At 45.3% G+C, this 25,562-nt stretch overlaps 1 protein-coding gene across 1 annotated transcript; it reads left to right on the top strand.

Annotated features, from left to right (window-relative positions):
* Positions 1–7,955: 7,955 nt before the first annotated feature.
* LOC129500998 (carcinoembryonic antigen-related cell adhesion molecule 4-like) lies at positions 7,956–18,920 on the top strand. The gene is given in 12 exon segments (XM_055311970.1): positions 7,956–8,083; positions 8,894–9,253; positions 12,336–12,611; positions 15,438–15,551; positions 15,554–15,714; positions 15,955–15,969; positions 16,631–16,681; positions 16,683–16,750; positions 17,717–17,769; positions 18,095–18,126; positions 18,545–18,586; positions 18,855–18,920. Coding segments are annotated over 12 exon segments (1,302 nt in total). The 5' UTR covers positions 7,956–8,019.
* The last annotated feature ends 6,642 nt before the right edge of the window (positions 18,921–25,562 follow it).

Here is a 25,562-nt window from a genome sequence, read left to right on the forward strand (position 1 = left end):
TAGATAAATGAAATCTTAAAAAATAAATTTTGTTAGTGGCGCCTGGCTGCCTTGGTTGGTGGAGCATGTGACTCTTGATATCTGAATTGTAAGTTCGAGCCCCCAGTGGGGGTATAGTATACTTCAAAACAAAGTAAATTTGGTTAGCTTTAGATAGGACACAAAACATAAGCAACAGAAGAGGATGGATTGGTCATCTTTTCCTTTATCCATCTTTTAATAGCAGATCAGCTGGCAACAAATTTTCATAATCTTCCTTCATTAGAAAATTTCCTTCTTTCTCTTATTCCTGAGGATCATTTTGCCAGACACAGGATTTGTCCTCCACTTGAAAACCAGGCCACTTCATTGAGGCCTCCAAGCCATCAGATTAAAAATCTGTCGCTTGAATTAGTGTTCCTTAATATGCAATGAGTTGTTTCACTGGCTCTTTTTAAGATATTTTTTCTCTACACTTTAGTTTTCAGAAATTTGCCATGTGTCTTAGTGATGCTTATCATGTTGGGGTTCACTTAGCTTGTTGGACCATTATTTCTTCAGACACTTTTTCAATCCATACTTTTTTCCTTCTCCTGGTATCCAGTGGTGCCAATGTAAGATCCTTTCCTTTTTTAAGATTTCTTTATTTAGGGGAGAGAGAGAGAGAGAGATTGCTCCTGAGAAAGGGGAGGGGAAAAGGGAGAGGGAGGGAGAGAATCCTCAACCAGACTCCTCACTGAGCAGGGAGCCCAGTGACCTCAAGACCCTGACATCATGACATGAGCCCACATCAAGAGACCACAGGTCAAGGAGTATCAGCAGGCTCTAGAAACTGGAAAAGGCAAGAAAATAGATCCACCTCTAGAATCTTCAGAAAGGAATGTGGCCCTGCCAATATCTTTATTTTAGCCCAGTAAAACCCATATTAGACTTCTGATCTCCCAAAATGTAAGATAAGAAATGTCTGTTGCTTTTGAGCTGTTGTGTTGGTGGTTATTTGTTATAGCAGTAATAGGAAGCTAGTGTAGACATCATAGATTATATTATTGTATTAATATCAGATTGTTGGAGCTTAAGTATCTTACTGTGGATATATAGGAGAAAATCCTGTTTCTGATGAGATTTGGACTGAGGTAGTTAGGATGAAGTTTTAGAATACCTATAACATTCATGTAATTCATCAAAAAATTATATACATGTAAACTGAAGAAGGTTTGTATGGATGCCCATGCATATATTTACATCTATGCAAATGTGGCATTGGTAAATAAGCATGAAAGGTATATGGAGTTTCCTCTAATAGTCTTGCAACTTTTTTGTAAGTTTGCTTTTTGCAATTGGGGGTGGGGCCTTATGTTTTAGAAGCACACGCAAAATGTTTCCAAACAATTTCTATGATTTCTAATATTTAATCCAGTGGGTAGACGAGTAGAACGGAGATAGATAAAGCAAGATTCCCCTCCAATATTTCATTTATTTATTCATGAGAGACACAGAGAGAGGCAGAGACATAGGCAGGGAGGGAGAAGCAGGCTCCCTACAGGGAACCTGACGTGGGACTCAATCCAAGGATCCCGGGATCATGACCTGAGCCAAAGGCAGATGCTCAACCACTGAGCCAACCAGGTACCTCGATACAGCAAAGTTCATCAGGAGTCGATACTTTGGAGCTGGGATGGGTACATGGTGGTTCACCATACCATTCTCTGTATTATAATGAACTAGAGTCCATTTGTATATGTTTGTATACAAATTCTCTTTGCATATCTTTGAGATTTTTTTATATGAAAAGATTTTAAGGAAAGAGAAACAAATTTCCAGTTCAGAAGTTTTATCAGTAAGTTCCACAGAACTTTCAAGACATACAGTCTCAAAATCAGACAAATTCATCAATAGAACAGAGAGGGAATATCCCCCAACTCATTCTGAGGTTACTATAACCTTTAAATTGAAATAGGACCAACAACAAAGGTACAAAAAGAGGAAAGTATCAGGCCAGTCATCCTCATGAACAGAGAGGCAAAAATGCTAAAGAAGGTATTCTCAAACCAAGTCCAGCAGTACATAGAATAAGACAGTAGACCAGGATTAAGTGCAATTTATCCTGGGAAAGCAAAGGTGACTGAGCATGAAAAGTGTATAATTGGGGAGCACCTGGGTGGTTTAGTTGGTTAAGCAGCTGGCTATTGATTTAGGCTCAGGTTATGAAGTCAGGGCACTGGGATTGATCCCTGTGTCTTGCTCTGTTCTCGGCCAGGAGTCCACTTAAGGATTTCTTTCCCTATCCTTCTGCCCCTCCCACTTCTCTCAAATAAATAATTAAATATTAAAAAGTTATTTATAGATGGAAGAGGCAGGAACTTATAGGGTGCTAGGTATATTTTGTTTCCTAAAATAGCTGCTAGATTCATGGGCGTGTTCAATTTTTGAAAATTCAGTAAGCAAAACACTTCACTCTGTAACGGTCCTCTATTCCTCCAAATTTTTTATGGCATAGACTCTTGGAAAAGACCAGCCCAGACATTTTGTCTTATAGAATGTCCACATTCTGACTTTGTTTCCTTATGGTGTCATTTTACTTGCTTCTCCATAACCTGTACTTCCTATAAATTGGAAAATGAATCTCAAAGCTTAAGTAGATTCAAGATATCTTGGACAATGCTTGCTAGGTTTTATATTGTATCATATAAAGAGGCATAGTTGGGAGGCCTGGGTGGCTCAGCAGTTGAGCATCTGCCTTTGGCTCAGGGTGTGATCCCACAGTCCCGGGATCAGGTCCCACATTGGGCTTCCTGCATGAAGCCTGCTTCTCCCTCTGCCTATGTCTCTGCCTGCCTCTGTGTGTGTGTGTGTGTGTCTCATGAATAAATAAATGGAATCTTTGAAAAAAATGAGGAGGCATAGTTGTCTAACTTATGCCAGTGACATAAAAATTGATCAGTTGGCATTTTTAAAAAGTTTTTATTAAATTCCAGTTATTTGTAGACCTGGGTGGCTCAGTCAGTTGAGCATCCAACTGTTGGTTTCAGTTGGGTCATGATCGGGGTGTCGTGGAATCACAGAGTTCACTGTTCAGTGTGGAGTCTGCTGGAGATCCTCTCCTTCTGCCCATTCTCTCTCTCTCACTCACTCTCTATCAAATGAAAATAAATATTCAGAATTTAATTAAATTCCATTTAGTTAACATACAGTGTAATATTAGTGCAGGTGTACAATACAGTGATTCAAAACTTCCATACAACACCTGGTGCTCATCACAAAAAAAAGTGCCCTCCTTAATCCTCATCTCTTATTTCACTCATCCCAACCCACCTCCCTTCTGACAACCATCAGTTTGTTCTCTATAGTAAAGAGCCTGTTTCTTGATTTGTCTCTCTCTCTTTCCCCTATTCTAATTTGTTTTGTTTCTTAAATTCCTCAGGAATGAAATCATATGGTATTTCTCTTTCTCTGAGCACCTTATCTCACATAGCATAATACACTCCAGCTCCATCCACATTGTTGCAATTGACAAGATTTCATTCCTTTTTGTAACTGAGTCGTATTCCATTGTGTCTATATGCCACATCATCTGTATCCATTCATCAACTGCTGGGCGTTTGTGCTGTTTCCACAGTTTGGCTACTGTAAATAATGCTGCTATAAACATCAGAGTGTATGTATCCTTTTGAATTAGTATTTTTGTATCCCTTGGGTAATACCTAGTAGTGCAATTGCTGGATCACAGGGTAGTTCCGTTTTTAATATTTTGAGGAACCCTTATACTGTTTTCCAGAGTGACTGCCTACTTTACATTCCCACCAATAGTGCAAGAGTGTAATCTTTTCTGATCAGTGGACATTTTTTTGTGCAAAGACACAGATATGCAGAAATGACAAGTATGAAAAATATATGGCATGTCGCTCTTCAACATAAAAGCTGTATATGACAATCTCACAGCGAACATCATACATAATGATGAAAGGTGGAAAGCTTCCCTACTAGAATAAGAAACAAGACAAGGGTGCTCATTCTCACCACGTGTGCTTGCATAGTACTGAGAGTCCTAGTTGGAGCAATTTAGCGAGAAAAAGAAAGAAAAGGCATTCGTGCCAGGAAAGAATTGTCCTTGTTTGTAGATGACATGATCTCATTTATAAAAAATGCTAAAAGTTCCATCAATGACTGACAGAACTAATAAACAAATATGGAAGCTGCAGGATGCAAAATCAATATATAGATATCAGTGTATTTCTATAAAGAATCATTTATGTATGTATTTATAGATTTAACTTATTTTTAAAATTTATTTGACATAGAGAGAACAAGCAGGGGGAGTGGTAGAGGGAGAGGGAGAAGCACACTCCCTGCCCAACAGGGAGCCTGACTTGGGGCTCAATTGCGAGATTCTGGAATCATGACCCAAGCTGAAGTCAGATGCTCAACCCACTGAGTGACCTAGGTGCCCCTGGAAATCAGTGCATTTCTACTTTACAAGGAACATACAGCAAACTACCTGGAAATTGAATAAATCATCCCATTTACAACACCATCAGAAACAATGACATACTTTGTTCTGGAGGGGCCATGAGGGGTGGAGCCAGGCACCTGGAGGCAAGCACCTGTCCTGTTTGTAGTGGCAGAGGCAGGTGAGCACTGCTCTGTGGGGACCAGAGATGCTGCCTGGGAGGCAACCCCCAAGTCCCCACAGATTTTGGGTCAAGGAATAAGCAGAGTACACTCAACTAGAAGAGAAGCTAAGACAAAGACACCATGGCTTCAGTGTCTACTCATGGAAAGCAAGACAAAGGCCCCATTTGCCACCACCAAGAAAGCAGAGCCTGTTGTTTAGATCATTGCCCAAAGATACACTTGCTGGTATCTTGGCATTTGACTTTGGAAAGGCTTCAAACCTAGGAGAATGCCAGAGTAAGTTCCATTTCTTGGAATATTAGCTCTTTTTTGGCCCATGTAATAACGTGACCTACCTGCTTATGTGTGAAGAATGGAAAATCCAGCATGCGTTAAATGATAAGGGCCATTCACAGCCTTCACCTTCTAAGCTCTGTATCTATGGCTTTTGAAGTTTCTTATGCCTCTTAGTTGGTACACCTTTCAAACTGCAGTGTATTGAAAATAATATATGGGGATCCCTGGGTAGCTCAGCGGTTTAGCGCCTGCCTTTGGCCCAGGGCGCAATCCTGGAGTCCTGGGATCGAGTCCCACGTCAGGCTCCTGGCATGGAGCCTGCTTCTCCCTCCTCCTGTGTCTCTGCCTCTCTCTCTCTCTCTGTCTATAATAAATAAATAAATAAATAAATAAATAAATAAATAAATAAATAAATAAAATCTTTTAAAAAGAAATTTTTAAATTTCTTTTTTAAAGAAATTTTGTTGCCACTAACTTGTTTACAGATAAGTAAAAGAATTCAAGGTCTTCTGAGGAAAAAAATGGAGAAAAAAAGAATCAAATAATTTGGACTAAATGTAACCAAGAAGGGGAAAGATAAATACACTGAAAACTGTGAGACATTGATGAAAAATATTGAAACACACACAAATGAATGAAAAGATATCCCCTGTCCATGGATTGGAAGAATTGTGTTAAAATATCGTTACTAGTCAACATGACCTATAGATGCAATGCAATCCCCATCAACATGCCAACAGTATTTTTCAGAGAAAGAGAAAAAAAGCAGTTCTCAAATTTGCATGGAACCACAAAATACGCCAAATAGCAAAGCCCACTTGATCAAGAAGAACGAAGCTGGAGGCATCACTCTTCCTAATTTGAAACTACATTCCAAAATAGCAGTCATCAAAACAGTAAGGCATGATGACAGCACTCCAACGAGTGCATCTGCCATCGTTTGTCTCTTAAGTGTGGGTTTTTGAGATGTGAGGAGCCAAACCCAAGTTCAGAACCAGTTCTCTAGCAGGTACCTGTATTGACAGAGGGAAACAATAGTGGAACAAACAAAGAGCCCTGAACTAAATCCATGCATATAAGGTCAACGGATCTTCGACAAGGGTGTCAAGAATACACAGTGGGAAAGGATAGTCTCTTCAACAAATGATGTTGGGGAAAGTGGATAGCCACATGCAAAAGAATGAAATGGCACACTTACTTTACACATACACAAATCACCTCAAAATGGATGAATAACTTAAAGATAAGACCCCAGCAATAAAACTCCTAAGAAAAAAACATAGGGGAAAATGTTGATGACATTGATCTTGGCAATGACTTTATGAACATGACACAAAAAGCACAGGCAACAGAAATGATAGTCAACTAGCGGGACTATATCATACTAAGAAGTTTCTGTACAGCAAAAGAAACCATGAACAAAATGGAAAGGCAACCTACCAAGTGAGAGAGAATATTTTCAGACTATGTAAAGTTAAGGGATTAATAACTAACATATATAAGGAACTCCTACAACAGCATACTAAAAAAGAAAGCAAATGACTTGATTTTAAATAGGCTAGCCCTTTCAAAAGGGCTGAGTTCATTCAAATCCTTTGGAGCCTGCCCCAGCATCACCTCCAGGAGGTGACATAGGGACATGCAGACAACACACAGGAGTGCAAACCCAGAAGCAGCTTCTGGATGAGGTGGAGGAGAAGCCTAATTTCCATCCCTTTCTCCAACAGAACCTCTGGTCCCTCCCACGTGCCAGAACTGTCCTGCCTGCTGCCAGGAGGGCCCTAGGAGCACCCCAATCTTCCAGGGGTCCCTATGTAACTTCCTATTGCCTGCCTGGCACCACCCACAGGGAAGGCAGAGTAAACCATAGGAAAGTCTATGAGGCAGAGGACAGGCTGCCCAGGATGCTTGGGAGCAAATGACATTCTCTGGGCCGCAGGTCAGCCAACAGACACTGAGAGGGAGGGTCTCCTCAAATCCTTCCCTGAGCCAGGGAGTCCTAGACACCCAATATGCCACCACCATCTTCTCTTCCCAGGACACAGGAAAAACCACTTCCCATCTGGGAACTGAGCTCCTGAGAGGCCAGGCAGCAGGTACACAAAGGATTGGCCACTAGGTCCCTCACTAGTCATCAAACAGTCTGCCCCTTTCTCACCCCCAGAGCCCTCTCTGTGACCTTGCTGCGAGGAGGAAATCCAACCTCCCCAGTGCAGGTGAGATCACTGGGGAGACCCAGGCCCGGCTGGACTTCTCTGTAACAAAGGGAAACGATCCCCTGGATCTGGGGACCCTGGGCTGTGTGTGTGGTGCCCACAGACTCAAGGCCAGGACACAGCAGAGGTCACTGAGGGAAGGGACAAGGGTCACCCTCTCAGGGAACCGGGTCCCCCTCAGCCCGGCTCTTCAAAGCCTGCTCCCCGGGGCCAGGAGGATCCGCGTCCCCTGGGAGCTGGTTAGATGTAGGCTCCGGGGTCCACACCACACCTGCGGAGTCAGATCTGCTTTTCCACAGGATCTGCGGACCCTCCCTGCGTGGGCGCAGAGCAGAGGCGGCCCCGGCGCCACGTCCCGGGGTCTCAGCCTGGCTGCGCATCTGCTAAAGCAGCCTGTCCAGGGGTCACCTGGGCCTCCGCAGTCTTGATGACGTTCCCCAGGTGATCCCCAGGCCCGGTGGGGGTGACGTCCCGGGACAGGCGTTCTGGAGGCGGCCCCGGGCTCCCGCTCTGCAGGGGGAAGCCCCAGGGCGAGGAGGGAGGGCTGTGGGGGCGCGGACCCTGCACCTCGCCCCCGAGCTGCGGGGCGCGCCCCGGGCCCGACGCCCCGGGCTCGTGCTCGTGCCAAGCAGGCCCCGTGCGCGCGCTCGCGTCTGCCGGGAAATCCCAGCTGGAGACGGGGAGGCCTCAGCAGCTGCGGGGACCCCCACCGGGACAGAGGAAGGGAACCCGGGACCTCCGTCGGGGGAGGGGCCGGCGAGCCGCCGCCCGGCCCACGTGACCCGGCCCCGCCCCCAGAGGCGACCCCGCGCGGAGGGGGAAGGACGCGGAGCTGTCGGGCGGGACCGCGGGGCCCGAGCGTCTGCGCGGCTGCAGCTGCTCTCACCCGGGCCGGACGGAGCGGGCAGCGGGCACCATGGAGCCCCCCTCGGCCTCTCCCCGAGCAGGGCGCGGCCCCTGGCAGGAGCTCCTGCTGGCAGGTGAGGGGGCCGATCCCCTGGGAGGGGCGGGAGGACGGGGGAGCGGCGGCCTGGGGCCTGGGGGGGGGGGGACGGGGCTCCGCAGGGGACGGGGCCGCGGGCAGGGCGGGGGAGCCGGCTCAGCGGCGGGACGGCCTCGGGATCTGCAAGTGGGGAGTGAGGGGCTGGGTCCCAAGGGCCTCCTCACCGGGGACTCAGTTTTGCAAGCTGACGGCAACCACACCAGGGACCCCAAACCCTGCCCTTGCCACCACCCTGGGGTCCTGACCGATAAGCGCCAGACTCAGAGGGCCCTGGGGACGCTCAGCCCTGGGTATTTGCAGCCGGGCCACCCCGGGGTACAGCACAGAGCAGACCAGTCCCTGATCCCTGAGCTCACTTCTCTGGGAGGAAGACAGACACTCAGAGACATCTAGAATGTCATGTCAGGTAAAGACAAGCCACAATGAAGGGGACAGAGCAGGGAAAGGTCAGGACGTGAAGACAGAAGATCTTCAGAGGAGGAGGTCAGGACAGGCTTCTCCCAAGGACCCCTGAGTGTGAGCAGGTATCTGAGGGCAATCACAGAGAGAGCCACAGACATCTGAGGGAGAGTGTTCAAAAGGAGGAAATGAGTTCAGAGGCCCAGTTTTAGCACACCCATGTAGCTGACCTTGACCAGCAAGAGACACACACAGACACCCAGATACTGTGCTCGCTCGCACTAACCCTAAGCCTGGGGGATTAGGACCTACTCCACCTCCAGGGTCCCAGATTTCCATTCCAACATATAGGTCCAAACACTAATCCGTTCCCTCTCTTCCCTCCTAGTCTCACTCTTAATCTCCTGGAATCCGCCCACCACTGCCCAAGTCACTGTGGAGTCCATGCCTCCCAATGCTGCTGAAGGAAAGGACGCTCTTCTGCGGGTCCTCAATATGCCTGGAGATACAGCAGGCCTTGCCTGGTTCAAGGGGGAAACTGTATTGCCGACCCATAAAATTCTATTATATGTAATAGACACCAAAGTCACTACCCCGGGGCCTGCATACAGTGGCAGAGAGACTATATACCCCAATGGATCCTTGCTGTTCCAGAACATCACCCTGAACAACACTGGATCCTACATCCTACAAATCATAAACAGAAAATTTGAAACTGCACTAGTACCTGGACAGCTCCGAGTATTCCGTGAGTAATTCCTCTCACCGTTGGTGTCGGGTGGGGGGAATTCTACCTCACACACACAGGATTCACAGGCCTGCACTGGGCCTCCATGCCTCTCTGCTTTATGTCCCTGTAGTGGTTCAAGCATTTAGTGCAGGACACACAGTGGAGACACATTTCCAAAGATCAGAATTTTACTCCTGGATTCCAGCCCAGCAGATGTTCCCTGCAAAGAGAACAAGCCTGACAGGTGTAACTCAGCAAAGAGAAACAGATTCAGCCCAGCCCCTGGTGCTCCTCCCAGTAATCATGACTCTGAGAAAGACCCTGTGGGGCTCAGTTAGGGCCAGGCCTGATGGGTCCCCTGGGATCCTCAAGAGAAGCTAAGGCCAGAAAGCCGCTGCCTAGACTCTGTTTCCCGGCTTCTGACTCCTGTGACCAAGCTAGGGGAGTCTGTGCTAGGCTTGGGTTTTGGCTTCCTGGCAGGGCTGACTGAGAGCAAAGATCTCCTGGTGCCTGAGTCCTAAGGTTCCTGAGCGGGTCACCTGCCAGGGCTCAGCATCTGGGGAGGGGCAGAGCCTGGTCCCTCACCTGAGAGGTGGGGCAGAGAGCAGAGATAGGCAAGGTCCTGAGATACTGTCTGAGCGCCCTGGAGGACAGGAGACCCCAGAGGAAGGTCAGCACCCCCAGGGAGGAAGAGGAGAGAAGATGTTCCTGGCAGTAACTCCTGCACTTGGGATCAGGCCCAAGGAACCGTCTCTCACAGAGGCAAATAACAGATGTTTTTTGGGCAGCTCCTCTATAGCCAGCCTTAGGTCAGGTAATTGTGAAAGATTTCAGGTTAATTACAGAGAACACAGCTAATTGAAGGCCATTTACTTGATTTTGATTGAGGGGAAACGGAGGCAGAGAGTGATGCAGACACTGAATCAGAGTCACACAGACCAGAGCAGCCGGCAGATCACAATCCCACAATCTCACAATCTGCAGCCGCTGCCCCATCTCCTCCTCCTCCACCCAGGGGGCCTTATTAGGCATCTTGGACCCTGAGACCAGCTGGTGGATCAGACCTTTCTTCTTAGGGATCCACAGCTCAAGTCAGGTTTTCTGGTCTGGGAAGTGAGAGCAAATGGAGAATTCATGGTTTTACTCAAGAACTAAATTACCTTCAACAATGATCAGAGTCAGTGCGGGGAATGCCCAGGCCTCCCCTCAGTGGCCGATCCACAGCTCCTGCACTGGACCTGGACTCACTGTTTCCTGATATGTTGGTGTGACCCCACGGGCGTGTAAGGGAAAGGACTCCGCCCTCTCCTCCTGACCATGTACCCTGAACCCGCACAGGGCCCAACATCTCAATTGCTCTTTCATGAAGGAGGAAACGAATGAATGAATGATTAAGTCTCTTCAGATCTGGATCCTGGTTGCAAAATCCTAGGAGGTCCTCGCCACACCTGTTCCCTGTCCATCCAGAGGCTGAGAGCCATGTTCTGTCCCTCTGACCACCAGCCCCTGAGGCAACTCCCCGAGAAGAGTCTTCTGATGCCTGTGGTGTTGCTTGGCCATGGGAGGATTTGCAGGGCTGCCCAGGCCCTGCCCCTCGGTCAGCTGTGGGTTCTTCCTGGAGTCTTTGAAGTCACTTGTAACCCCCTGCTTATCACAACCTGGGACATTTCTGGCTCCCTCCTCCTTCCATCTCCATCATTTTCCTCCTCCTCCTCCTCCTCCTCCTCCTCCTCCTCCTCCTCCTCCTCCTCCTCTTCAGCTGGGACTAGTCCTGCTCTGTGCAGCTCCCTCTACACTTCAGCCTTTCCTGGATTCTTCTGCTAAACCCTGTGGCCAGGCCCACCCTCCCAGGCTACTGCCTGGAGGACACAGAAATCAGAGCAGCAGCGTCTGCCAGGCTCTGTGAGGAGCCAGCTTGCCCAGGTCACCAGGAGAATGAGCTTTCACTGTGCCCTCATCTAGGGCTTTTTCCCTCCATGACACTAAGAAGTGGAACACACCTGACAGGGACATGTGGTCCCTTGATCTACTCTCTACGTGACTCATCCAGAGAGTCAAAGGCAGTAGGGGCAGGTTTGCAGTCCCCAAAGGCTCATGGCCTCATTGCGTACCTTTTACTCCTGACTTATATCCTCCTCCTGGTGAAACTCTTTCTTCCCAGTGGTTCCCCAGACTTCCCCAGACCCTGGAATCATGACCTGAGTCAAAGGCAGACACTTAACTACTAAATAACCTGGATGCCACCCTTCCAGTCACCCCTGTCTGTAATCTGGCCAAACTGTGTCTCCATTTGTACCAGAGCCTCCCTGCAGTGAGGCCACTGGGAAATGGGAAAGGGAGAGCCCAGACACAGTCCCTCTACTGTGTCCTGACTCTGCAGTCTCCCAGTTCTCTAACACTGTATGACCCCAGCACATTTGATCCAACACTGAGAGAACACTGCATAATGGAGCCCAACTGCAATATAGGTAGATGCCCTCATGATGTCCCTTCATGGCACAGAAGGAGCAGTGCCAAGTACATATTTATACCCACAGCTAAGAGTACCAGCCTTCTGTGGAAACTGTGACCACTACTGTAAAGAGGTTCTCCCTGTAATAGTCAATCCACAGGCAGGAAGTAAAAGTCTTATTCAGATTGAGAAACCCTTTAGATTGGAGCTTCTCCAACACCTAAGCTCAGAAAGACTGGCTGGGCCGTTCTCATTTTCTAATAAATTATTTCACAAAAGAGAAATAAATGCCTTCCCTGTCTATGTAAAGCTACCATCCTAGAGAGAGGGCCTGATCTTTTCAGAAAGCTCAGGAAATGTTCCCAAGAAGCCAGTGGCTATAAAATTACCCCTGATATTGAGGATGCTGCACATGGAGATTTAGAAGGTTCCTGGTGCTGACGGTACAGAGATATCCAGGAAGAGCAGACACATGACAGAGGACCAGTGGGGGAGGGACAGCCCTGTCCTGACAGACTGCCACCTGAACACAGACACTCAACCTTGTGCAGGAGGCAGGGCCATCCTCAGGGGCACCTTGACAGAGCTCGCTGGGTCGCCAGGCCCCAGGCCCACTCTCATGCTGTCACCTCTTCTGTTTCTCCACAGAGCCAGTGTCCCAACCCCTTCTCACTGCCAGCAGCACCACAGTCACAGAAGATGACTCTGTGGTCCTGACCTGCTCCTCAAGTAACACCAGGATCTCTATCCAGTGGTTCCTCAATGACCACATTCTAATGCTCACGGATAGGATGAAGCTGTCCCAGGACAACAGCACCCTCACCATAGATCCTGTCAGGAAGGAGGATGCCGGGAAATATGAGTGTGAGGTCTCCAATCCGGTCAGTTTCCGCAAAAGTGACGCTGTCAGGCTGGATGTGGAAGGTAAATGACACCTTGTCCTGTGTTACATCTCCCTGGGAAGATAACTCTACCAGTGATGTGCAAATGATAGAAGGCCCAGAGGCCAGGAGAGCAGAATAGAATCAGAGACCATTTCAGTAAACAGAATGGGAGTGTGGTGAAGACCTAAGTCTCTGAATCAAATACACTTAGTTTCTGATCCTAGGTCTGGCTTTTACTGTGTGACCTTACACAAAATTCCTTTCTTCCTCGATTACCATTTTTTGGTGTGATAAAATATACATAAGTTTTATCATTTTAACCATTTTAGGTATACAGTTCAGTAGTATTAGTATATTTGTATTTTTGTGCAACCATCACCACTATCCATTAAACACTCCTGCCCCTAAGCCTAGTAACCACCACCCTGCCTGCTCTCGCTTATGACTGTGATTATTCTAAATACCTTGTATAAGTGGAACCTGAACAATATTTGTTTTGTGTGTGTGTGTGTCTGAATTTCTTCATAAGTAAAACTATATGATAATTGTCTGTCTTTGATTGATTCATTTTGCTCAGCATAATACTCTCCAGTTCCATCTCCATTGATATAAATGTTAAAATTTCATCCCTCTGATGGCTACGTAATATTTCATCCTGCATATATACATATATATAACTTTTTATTCATATATATATGAATATATATATGCTATTTTCCAATACCTTCTTTTTGCATTCATCTACCAATGGATATCTAGGCTATTTCCACAGTTGGGCTACTCTGTATATTATTGCTGTAGACATTGGAATGCAGGTCCCTTCATCACAACATTAGTGTCCTTCGGGGAAATACCTAGTAGCACATGGTGGGTCATGAGGTATCTCTATATTTAACTTCTTGAGGAATCTCCATGCTATTTTCCAGAGTGGCTGTACCAGCCTGCATCCCCACAAACAGTGTATGAGTCTTCCCCTTTCTCTGCACCCTCACCAACATTTGCTGTTTCCTGACTTGTTAATGTAACCATTCTGATGGCCGTGAGGTGATATCTCATTGTGGTTTTACTTGTATTTCCATGATACCAAGTGATGTGGAGAATTTTTTTTCATGTCTCTGTTGGCTATTTGTATGGCTTCTTTGGAGAAATGTCTGTTTGTGAATATCCATTGGAAAAAAGACAGTCTCCTCAAGGAATGGTGTTTGGAAAATTTCAAAGTCATATGTAGAAAAAAATGAAACTGGACCGTTACCTTATACCATATACCAAGATAAACTCAAAATGGATGAAAGACCTACTCATGAGACAGGAATCCATCAAATTCCTAGAGGAGAACACAGGCAGCAACCTCGTCGACCTCGGCAACAGAACTTTCTGCTCGACGGATCTCCAGAGGTAATGGAAACAAAAACAAAAAGGAACTATTGGGACTTCATTGAGATACAAAGCTTTGCACAGCAAAGGAAACAGTTGACGAAACCCAACAAAGTCCCTACAGAATGGGAGAAGGTATTGGCAAATAGCACATCAGATAAAGGGCTAGTATCCAAGATATATAAAGAACTTTTCAAACTCAACAACCAAAAACCAAAGAATCCAGTTAAGAAATGTGAAGAACACCTGAACAGACATTTCTGTTAATTTCTTTTGGGGTAGTTTGTTGTTAATGCTAACAACAGAGAGATTTTGTATGTTGATTTTGTATCCTGCAAATTTATTGAAATTATTTTTGAGTTTGACAGTTTTCAGGGTGATCCTTATGGCTTTAGACATATAATGTCATGCCATCTGCAAACACACATAATTGTACTTATTTCTTTCCAATTTGGTTGTATTCTGTTTATTTCCTTCTGATTATTTTGACTTGGATTTCTGAACTCTGTTGATTACAGCTTGTTTAAATGGCATATTTATCTTCTATGTAATCTAGAAGAAACACTTTCAGTGTTTCATCATAGAGTATGATGCTAGGTATAGGCATTTAATATATATCTTTATTATTATGTGGTAGTTTCTTGTATTCCTAATGGTTTCAGTATTCTGTATACAGTAAACCACTTCTCTACAGGAGGTTTTCGCCATGAGGGTCAATTCACAGATCTGGAGGTGAAAAGTTTCAGAGTGAGAAATACTGTAGATTGAAAACTTTTTGAATCCTAGGCTATGAAGCCTGTCTCATTCCTTAGTAAATTACCTTCCCTATTTTCCATAAAGCTGCCTTGGACACAGAGAGGGAACGGTTGTGAGGCTTCCTCCCCCATGAAAGGTATGCAAAGAAAGAGGCCTGAGCTTTTAAAGTCAGAAAAATTGGGATGCCTGGGTGGCGCAGCGGTTTAGCGCCTGCCTTTGGCCAAGGGCGTGATCCTGGAGACCCGGGATCGAATCCCACATCGGGCTCCCGGTGCATGGAGCCTGCTTCTCCCTCTGCCTATGTCTCTGCCTCTCTCTCTCTCTCTGTGTGTGACTATAATAAATAAATAAATAAATAAATAAATAAATAAATAAATAAATAAAATAAAGTCACAAAAATTAAAGAAACAAATCCATGGGGGAAAAATGCCACCCGATAATGAGGATTATGGACACATGGATATAGAAGAGGTTCCTGCTGCTGATACTACAGAGCCGTCCATTCGGAGCAGACATGTGAATGAGGCAATGTGAGGGCCAGAGGGGGAGGCATAGCCCTCTCCTTACATTCAACACCTGAACAAAGACACTCATCCTTCTGCAGATAGCAGGGCCATTTTCCAAGTCACCATTACATAGCTCACTGGGGCCTTAGGTTGGCCAAGATCTCAGAGGAAAGAGCATAGGCCTAAGCTCCCAGGCTCATGCTCCTTCCATTACCTCTGTTTCTCCACAGAGCCAGTGGACCAGCCCTCTCTCCAGGCCAGAAATGCCATAGACATAGAACATAATGCCAATGCTATAGAACAGGAAGACTCTGTGGTCCTGATATGCTCCACAAATAACACTGGGGTTCCATCCAGTGGTTCTTCAATGGGCAGAATCTAAAGCTCATAGAGTTGATGGAGCTGTCCCGGGTGAACAGCACCCTGACCATAAGCCCTGTCAGGAGGGAGGATGCTGGGAATTACCAGTATGAGCTGGTTAGTTCCAGCTAAAGTGATCCCCTCAGTGTGACTGTGAGCTATGAGTGACTTTCAACTCCTCCACTTTCCTTCCTGTATATTTTCCTGGCATGGGATGGATAAAGACCTGCAGGAAGTGTAGGCCTGTGGGACTTTGTGGATAAGATAACAAGACTAAGAATAATCTTGTAGCCTTTTGGTTCTGATATGTACCAGCTGTTGGACCTTGGGAAAGGCACTCAAGCTCCTGATCCTGAGTGTTCTTATCTATAAAAGTGGAAACAACAGCTGGATCTTAAGGCTGTTGTGAGGGTTGTTAATATGAGCTCATGAGATGAAATCCTGAGACAGCTTCATACACAAATTTGGGACTCAATCAAATTTAGCAGCTATTATGTTTTTTGTCATTAACCTTTTTGTTACTAGCTGTACTATCACGTGGAATTGGGATTCAGTGCTGTATTCTCACATTACAGGTCTGTGACCTTCACTGATTTAGTTAAGCCCTTTCCACACTTAGACACTCATTTTGCACAGTGGGGATTACACCCTCAAGAGCAGAGAAGCAGATGAGATTAAATCCAAAGTGCTTTACACAGAAGTGCCCTCAGAAGTCATCAGCTAATGTTATTCCCTTTAATCAGCGTTGAGTGGATAAGGGTCTCCCTGTAGGATCATCAATGACAATGAAAGGGAAGACACAGGGGAGAAGCATTTTGTGATAGGAAGATGAACAGAATGGTGGTACTGGTGGGGGACAACATGAGAATTAGAGAAATTTCATGGTTTCATCGGAGGAAGATATGTGATGCAGCAGTCTGGGGGTGAGGACTCTGTGGTGACAACCACCCAGACCTCAGTGGCCTTGACTTCCTCCATAAGCAGGCCCTTCCTTCTTGGCCCCTCGTGGTATCCCCAGATTTGACTTCATACACCTTCCCTTCCCTTTTTACATATTTCAGAGAAAAGAAACAGCACAGGCCTCCCTTTGGGGTCCATCATTGGCATTGCACTCGGGGGTTCTGCTCGGACTAGCACTCGTGGCTGCCCCAGGGTGTCTCCTGCTCCGCACAAGGAGTGGAAGGTATGATGGCATTTCTCACAGATGATCCTGTCCCACAGCTGACTTCCAGGCAGTCGGGAGAGCCAGTCCTGACCTAGGATTCTAGTGGCTCTTCCAGGGCTCCCAACTGTCCCCTGGATTTTCCCTCTCGTTCCATCTGGCTCCTTCCTCACCAGCTGCAGACCTGGGTGCTTCCTTCACAGGCTCGTTGGTTGTAAATTAGACACAATTGGGGAACAGCTCCTCAGGGTGGTCCTGGTTCACTTGGCAAATCTACAGCAGTGCTGACAGGAGTAAGGGCTCAATAAAGGGCATTTCTCATGGTTTATTTAAGTCCACGAGTCCCGTGAGGGGGATTTGCAGCCTCAGGATGTAAGGGAGGTCCTGGGGAAGCTCACACAGCAGAGTGGAAAAACCTGATAGGGCACGTGGGATGGTCACCCCAACTTGCAGATGCAGGAACCATGACAGCACCACGCTCACTTATGTGAGACCAGAGAACCTGGGATCAACTAGGGAAGGTCCTGGGATGTACTTTATGCCTCTTCCAGGAAGATGGAAATAGAGGATGGGTCATTGTCACATACAGCATCTCCTGGCCTTAGGGGGTGTCACATACAGCAGGGGCCCCACATTCAGGGATTCAGCATCCCCAGGGTTCCCAACATGTCCTGAACATGACGCTGCAGCCTTGCCCCTTCTACACATTCAAATACTCATGTTTTATATATTCCTGGGTGGTCCATCGCTTTTCAGGACACGTTCTCCTAGATACCATCAACCTCTAAGGCTCCCCATCTGGGCCCAGGACAGACTTGCTCCAATGCCTTTCCTTATCCCCTCCCCTGGGCCCTTGCCCTGGTAAGCAACAGTGGTGGAGAGAGGGTTTCTGTAACTCCTGCCTGAAAGTCCTCCTTATCCCCAAGTATAACGACAAAACTGTGACCTCGCCCTGCATCCCTCACACTTAAGCCCGATCTTTCTTAGGGTCAGTGCCTGTCGTGATCTCAAAGATCTCCGGATCCCAGCATCCACCCCCGGTGAGTATCTCTTCAGCCCTGGTGTGACTAGAAGCTCCATAGTCCCGCCCCACAGTGTCCAATCCTGGAGTCACCCCATGGGGTTTCTGACCTTTCTCTGGGGCTTCAGCACAGGAGAACTCCACTGTCCATATTCCCTGACCTCTAGAGTTTGGATCATAGATCATAACCTGGCACTCTCGGCGCCCTAAAAGGCCGATGCGTCTCTCCCTGGGAGGTGCTGCTTCTTCCCTGGACCCTGAGAGCTCAGGACCTGTCCCTGCCTGGGATGGTAGGCCCAAGCTTCCTCACAACTCTGGGTGCTGACCTATGTCTCTGCCCCCAGGCCATGGTCCAGCCAGCAGGTGCACATACCCGGTAAGTTTTTTCCTTCTCCTCTTTTCACTGGGATCCAGGCTGTGCAGGCTAAAGGTAGGACCAGCAACCAATTTAGCTTCCTTTGCATACCCTGCCTCTCCTAGACTAGCCAGGACAAGGCAAGTCCCATTCTGGCCAGGAATGTACCTCTTCTGGGGCAGGATCCAGCCCACCCTGTCCTGAGATTTCTTGTTCCCCTGAGATAGCCAAAGTTGAACCCTGGATTCCAGCCATGGGCTGGGTTGGCCCCAGGGGTCCTGGGCTAACAGGAATGGTGCATGGAGTACAGTGGCGAGTGGTCTGGGAGAGGGTTATGGGTCAAAAGATTTGCAGAATGCTGTTCAAGAGGCAGAACTGGTCACTCCTGTAGAGAAATGACCCTTCCCCTCTGCTACCAACACCCATTCTCTCCTGTTAGGACTCCCTGCCCAGCTCCACAGCAGCAGTTCCAATCTACCAGGTGAGTGTGGGCAATTGAAGGTTCTGCTCCCTGAAGCCCAAAAGGGGCCGTAGGTCTGCCCCAAGCCTGCCCAAGGCTGTGCTCTCAGTTTCAGAAAATAGAAGAGCAAGGAGAACAGGGGATAGTGGGGGGAAGAAGGGGCCTGAGGCAGAAACATGCCACATGGCCAAGCTCCCAGAGAGCGGCCAGGTGGGACTAGAACCTGAAAGTCACACAGATATGTTCACAGAAGGTTACAGGGGCTCAGAGGCCTCTTCTTGTTTTACAGGAATTACAACACCCTGACAAAAACATTTACTGCCAGATCAACCACAAAGCAGAAGTGGCTTCCTAATTTCCTCATGGCACTTCTCCTTCCTATCACCCAGACCCTAGGTGGGGTCAGAAGCTGCAGCCTGGGCCAGAGAACCAGTTCTAAGCCTTGAGGACAATCAGGGACATGGACCCAGGGTTGGATACCTCATGTTCTCTGGAGATCCACAGGCTTGCCTGAGCCAAAGGCCTGCATCTCCCAGGAAGTATAGGTTCCCAGGGAAAGTTTCCTTACCCTTGACTCACCAGAGACATGTCAAGAGGATCTGAATAAAGAGGAATCTTCCCCTCTTTTACCCTTTGTGTGTGTGTGTGTGTGTGTGTGTGTGTGTGTGTGCATGAATGGCAATTAGCAGAAATTTACCCAGGGACACCTGGCTGGGTCAGTGTCCTAAGGATCCCATAGGAGTTTACTTTAAAAAAAAAGAATAAAGTCCCAATAGTTCATTTTTTCTTTTGTTTCTTTTGCCTTCATGGATGTGTCTTGCAAGAAGTTACTGTGGCCACACTCAAAAAGGGTTTTGCCTGTGTTCTCCTCTAGGATTTTGATGGAATGTTGTCTCACTAAGATCTTTCATCCATTTTGAATTTATCTTTGTGTATGGTGCAAGAGAGTGGTCTAGTTTCATTCTTCTGCATGTGGATGTCCAGTTTTCCCAGCACCATTTATTGAAGAGACTGTCTTTCTTCCAGTGGATAGTCTTTCCTCCTTTATCAAATATTAGTTGACCATAAAGTTGAGGGTCCACTTCTGGATTCTCTATTCTGTTCCATTGATCTATGGGTCTGTTTTTGTGCCAGTACCACACTGTCTTGATGACCACAGCTTTATAGTACACCCTGAAATCTGACATTGTGATGCCCCCAGCTATGGTTTTCTTTTTTAAAATTCCCCTGGCTATTCGGGGTCTTTTCTGATTCCACACAAATCTTAAAATAATTTATTCCAACTCTCTGAAGAAAGTCCATGGTATTTTGATAGGGATTACATTAAACATGTAAATTGCCCTGGGTAACATTGGCATTTTCACAATATTAATTCTGCCAATCCATGAGCATGGAATATTTTTCCATCTCTTTGTGTCTTCCTCAATTTCTTTCAGAAGTGTTCTATAGTTTTAGGGTATAGATCCTTTACCTCTTTGGTTAGATTTATTCCTAGGTACCTTATGCTTTTGGGTGCAATTGTAAATGGGATTGACTCCTTAAATTCTCTTTCTTCTGTCTCATTGTTAGTGTGTAGAAATGCCACTGGCTGTATGAAATGCCAAATGGCTGTATGAGTCCTAGCAATCTTGGGGTGGAGGCTTTTGGGTTTTCTATGTAGAGTATCATGTCATCGGCAAAGAGGGAGAGTTTGACTTCTTCTTTGCCAATTTGAATGCCTTTTATTTCTTTTTGTTGTCTGATTGCTGAGGCTACGACTTCTAGTACTATGTTGAATAGCAGTGGTGAGAGTGGACATCCCTGTCTTGTTCCTGATCTTAGGGGAAAGGCTCCCAGTGCTTCCCCATTGAGAATGATATTTGCTGTGGGCTTTTGTAGTTGACTTAGATGACAATCCATTGATTCAAACTTCCTTACAATACCCGGTGCTCATCACAGCAAGTGCCCTGCTTAATCCCCATCTTCTATTTCACTGATCCCCCCACCTACCTTCTTTCTGACAACCATAAATTCATTCTCTGTAGAGAAGAGTTTGTTCCTTGGTTTGCCTGACTCTCTCTCCCTTTTTCCTCCGCTCTAATTTTTTTTGTTTCATAAATTCCACAGGAGTGAAATACAGTATTTCTCTGTCTCTGACCTGTTTCACTTAGCATAACGTAATCTAACTCCATCTACATTGATGGAAATGAAAGATTTCATTATTTTCTGTGGCTGAGTCATAATATACATATAATAGTATATTATATTATACACACTACATCATCTTTATCCATTCAACAACTGCTGGATGTTTGGGCTGTTTCCATAATTTGGCTAATGTAAATAATGCTGCTAGAAACATCAGAGTGTATCCCTTTGAATTAGTATTTTTGTATCCCTTGGGTAAATGCCTAGTAGTGCAATTGCTGGATCACAGGGAAGTTCTATTCTTAACATCTGAGGAATCTTTATAGTGTTTTCCAGAGAGGCTGCCTGCCTTACATTCCCACTAATAGTGCAAGAGTGTAATCCTTTCTGATCAGTGGGCATTTTTTGTCAAAGACGCCGATATGCAGAAATTACAAGCATAGAATAATATAGAGGATGCCACTCCTCAGCATAATGAAAGCTATATTGATCCTCAGCATAATGAAAGCTATATTGACTATCTCACAGCGAACATCATATACAATGGTGAAAGGTTGAAAGCTTCCCTTCTGTCAAAGAACTAACTCCTGGTTTTGTTGATCTGTTCTATAGTTCTTCTGGTATCTATTTCATTGAGTTCTGATTGAACCTTTATTATCTCTCTTCTGCTTGGTGTAGGTTTTATTTGCTGTTTTTTCTCCAGTTTCTTTAGGTGTGAGGTTAGCTTGTGTAGTTCAGTTTTTTCCAATTTTTTGAGGGATGCTTGTATTGCGATGTAATTCCCCTCTCAGGACTGCTTTTGCTGTCTCCCAAAGATTTTGAATGGTTGTATCTTCATTTTCATCAGTTTTCATAAATCTTTTTAATTCTTCTCTAATTTCCTGGTTGACCCATTCATCTTTTACTAGGATGCTCTTTAACCTCCACATGTTTGAGTATCTTCCATATTTCTTCTTGTGATTGAGTTCTAGTTTCAAAGCATTGTGGTCTGAAAATATGCAGGGGACAATCCCAGTCTTTTGGTATCAGTTGAGACCTGATTTTTGACCCAGTATGTGGCCTATTGTGGAGAAAGTTCCATGTACACTTGAGAAGAATGTTTATTCAGTTGCGTTCAGATGGGAAGTTCTGTATATATCTGTGATATCCATCTGGTCCAGTGTATCATTTAAAGCTCTTGTTTCTTTGGCGATGTTGTGCTTAGAAAATGTGTCATTTGCAGAAAATGCTGTGTTGAAGTCTGCTACTATTAGTGTATTATTATCTAAGTATGTCTTTACTTTGGTTATTAATTGATTGATATACTTGGCAGCTCCCACGTTAGGGGCATAACTATTCATGATTGTTAGGTCTTCTTGTTGGATAGACCCTCTAATTATGATATAATGTTCCTCTCGATCTCTTACTATAGTCTTTGGGATAAACTTTAATTTATGTGATATAAGGACCGCTACCCCAGCTTTCTTTTGAGGACCATTTGAATGCTAAATGGTTCTCCAACCTTTCATTTCAGGCTGGAGATGCCCTTAGGTCTCAAATGAGTCTCTTGTAGACAGCAAAGAGATGGGTCTTGCTTTTTATCCAGTTCGAAACCCTGCATCTTTTGATGGGATCATTTAGCCCATTCATGTTCAGAGTAACTATTGAAAGATATGAATTTAGTGTCATCGTAATACCTATTCAGTCCCTGTTTTTGCGGATTATTTCCTTGGACTTCTTCTTTCTTTTACAGGGTCCCCCTTAATATTTCTTGCAGAGCTGGTTTGGTGGTCACATATTCTTTCAGTTTCTCCCTATCTTGGAAGCTCTTTATCACTCCTTCTATTCTGAATGAGAGCCTTGCTGGATAGAGTATTCTTGGCTGCATGTTCTTCTCATTTAGGACCCTGAAGATATCCTGCCAGCCCTTTCTGGCCTGCCAGGTCTCTGTGGAGAGGTCTGCTGTTAATCTAATATTTCTCCCCATATAAGTTAGGGATCTCTTATCTCTCGCTGCTTTAAGGATTTTCTCTTTATCTTTGGAATTTGCAAGTTTCACTATTAAATGTCGAGGTATTGAATGGTTTTTATTGATTTGGGGGCGGGGAAGCCTCCTCTCTCCTAGATCTGAATGCCTGTTTCCCTCCCCAAGTTAGGGAAGTTCTCAGCCATGTTTTGTTCAAATATGTGTTCTGGCCATCTGTCCCTCTCGGCGCTCTCTGGAATCACAATTATATGTGGATTTTTCCTTCTGAGGCTATTATTTATTTCCCTTTACCTTTCATCATGGCCTTTTAATTGTTTTTCTCTTTTTTTTCCCCAGCTTCTTTCCTTGTCCTGAACTTATGTTCTATGTCTCTCACTCTTTCTTCCACCTCATTAACCCTCATCGTCAGTATCTCCAGTTTGGATTGCATCGCATTTCATTGATTTCTTAATTTCAGGAAAGCTTCCCTTATGGAATCAGAAACAATACAAGGGTGCTCATTATCACCACATCTATTTGACATAATTCTGAGAGTATTTTCCAGAGCAAATAAACAGGAGAAATAAAAAAGCATTCATGATGGAAAAGAAGAAGTAAAATTGTCTTTATTTGTAGTTGAAATGATCTTTGTATAGAAACACTAAAGGTTACATGAACAACTGTCAGAAAAATAAACAAATATAGAAGCTTCAGGATGCAAAATCAATTTACAGATATCAGTGCATTTACAATATACATTGCAAGGAACATGTGGCAGACTATCTGGAAAATAAATAAAATCATCCCATTTACAAAGGTATCAGAAACTATGACATACTTTGTTTTGCTGGTGACATGAAGGGTAGAGGGAGGCACCTGGAGGCAGGCAATAGTCCATCTGCAGTAGCAGAGGCAGGTGAGCTCTGCTCTGTGGGCACCAGAGACACTGCCTGGGAGGCAATCCTCAAACCCCACAATTTTGGGTCAAAGAATAAGCAGAGGGATCCCTGGGTGGCGCAACGGTTTGGCGCCTGCCTTTGGCCCAGGGCGCGATCCTGGAGACCCAGAATCGAATCCCACGTCCGGCTCCCAGTGCACGGAGCCTGCTTCTCCCTCTGCCTATGTCTCTGCCTCTCTCTCTCTCTCTGTGACTATCATAAAATTTAAAAAAAATAAAAACCTTTAAGAAAAAAAGAATAAGCAGAGTACACTCAACTACAAGAGAAGCAAAGACATAGACAACGTGGCTTCAGTGTCTACTCATGGAAAGCAAGACAGAGGCCCCATTTGCCATCATCAAGAAAGCAGAGTCTGTTGTTTAGATCATTGCCCAAAAATACACTGGCTGGTATCTTGGCATTTGGCTTTGGATTGGCTTCATACCTCGGAGAATGCCAGGGTAAGTTTCATTCCTTGGAAGATTTGCTCTTTTTTGGTCCATGGAATCTCAGGCACTCTCTGTTTATGTATGAAGAATGGAAAATCAGGCATGCACTAAATGAAAAGAGCCATTCACAGCCTTCACCCTCCTAAGTTCTGTATCTAAGCCAACAAAGTTTCTCACACCTCTGAATTGGTACACCTTTGAAATTGCAAGTATACTTGAAAATAATAGAGTGGAACAGACACTGTGATAGTCTCAGTCTATCGGTATGCTTTCTGTGGAAGACTCTCAATGAAATTGAACAGTAAATGTTTTCCTGTGTTGAAGAACATGTTGGGAGCTCTCCTCACAGAAAAGAAATTTTGTTGCAACTAACTTGTTTACAGCTAAGTAAAAGAATTCAAAGTTTTCTGTGAAAAGGAGAAAGAAGAAAAAGAAACAATCCGATAATTTCGACTAAATGTAACCAAGGAGAGGAAAGATAAACACACTGAAATCTATGAGACATTGATGAAAAAATTGAAACACAGTCAAATAAATGAAAAGATATCACCTGCCCATGGGTTGGAAGATTTGTGTTAAAATATCTATAGTCTTCAACATGACCTACAGATGCAATGTAATCCCCATCAACTCGCCAACAGAATTTCTCAAAGAGAAAAAAAGCAATTCTCAAATATCAATGGAACTGCAAAATACACCAAAATAGCCAAAGTCCACTTGAGCAAGAAGAATGAAGCTGGAGGCATCACTCTCCTTAATGTCAAACTACATTGCAAAACTGCTATCATCATAGAAGTAAGGCATGGTGATAGCACTCCAAGGAGTGCATCTTCCATCACTGGTCTCTCAAGCGTGGATTCTTGTGGTATGAGCAGCTGAACCCAGTTCAGAACCAGTTCTCTGTCAGGTACCAGTATTGACAGAGGGGAACAATAGCGGAACAAAGCAAAGAGCCTTGAACGACATCCATGCGTGTATGATCAAATGATCTTTGACAAGGGTGTCAAGAATACACAGTGGGAAAGCAGAGTCTTCAACAAATGATGCTGGGGAATGTGGATAGCCACATGCAAAAGAATGAAATGGCACACTTACTTTACACATATACAAATCAACTCAAACTGGATCAATGACTTAAATATAAGACCCTAAACAGTAGGGAATCCCTGGGTGGCTCAGCAGTTTAGTGCCTGCCTTTGTCCAGGGTGTGATCCTGGAATCCCAGGATCGAGTCCCACATCGGGCTCCCTGTGTGGAGCCTGGTTCTCCCTCTGCCTGTGTCTCTGCCTCTCTCTCTCTCTCTCTCTCTCTCTCTCTCTCTTTCACTCTCTGTCTTTCATGAATAAACAAATAATTTTTTAAAGACCCCAAACAGTAAAACTCCTAAGAGAAAACATAGGGGGGAAAGATTGATGACATTCTTCTTGGCAATGACTTCATGTATATGACACAAAAAGCACAGGCAACAGAAATGAAAATCAATAAGTAGACCTATATCACACTAAGCAGTTTCTGTACAGCAATGGAAATCATCAACA

This window comes from Nyctereutes procyonoides, unplaced genomic scaffold, assembly GCF_905146905.1.
Source record: "Nyctereutes procyonoides isolate TBG_1078 unplaced genomic scaffold, NYPRO_anot_genome, whole genome shotgun sequence".
In the NCBI taxonomy this organism is placed as follows: Eukaryota; Metazoa; Chordata; class Mammalia; order Carnivora; family Canidae; genus Nyctereutes; species Nyctereutes procyonoides.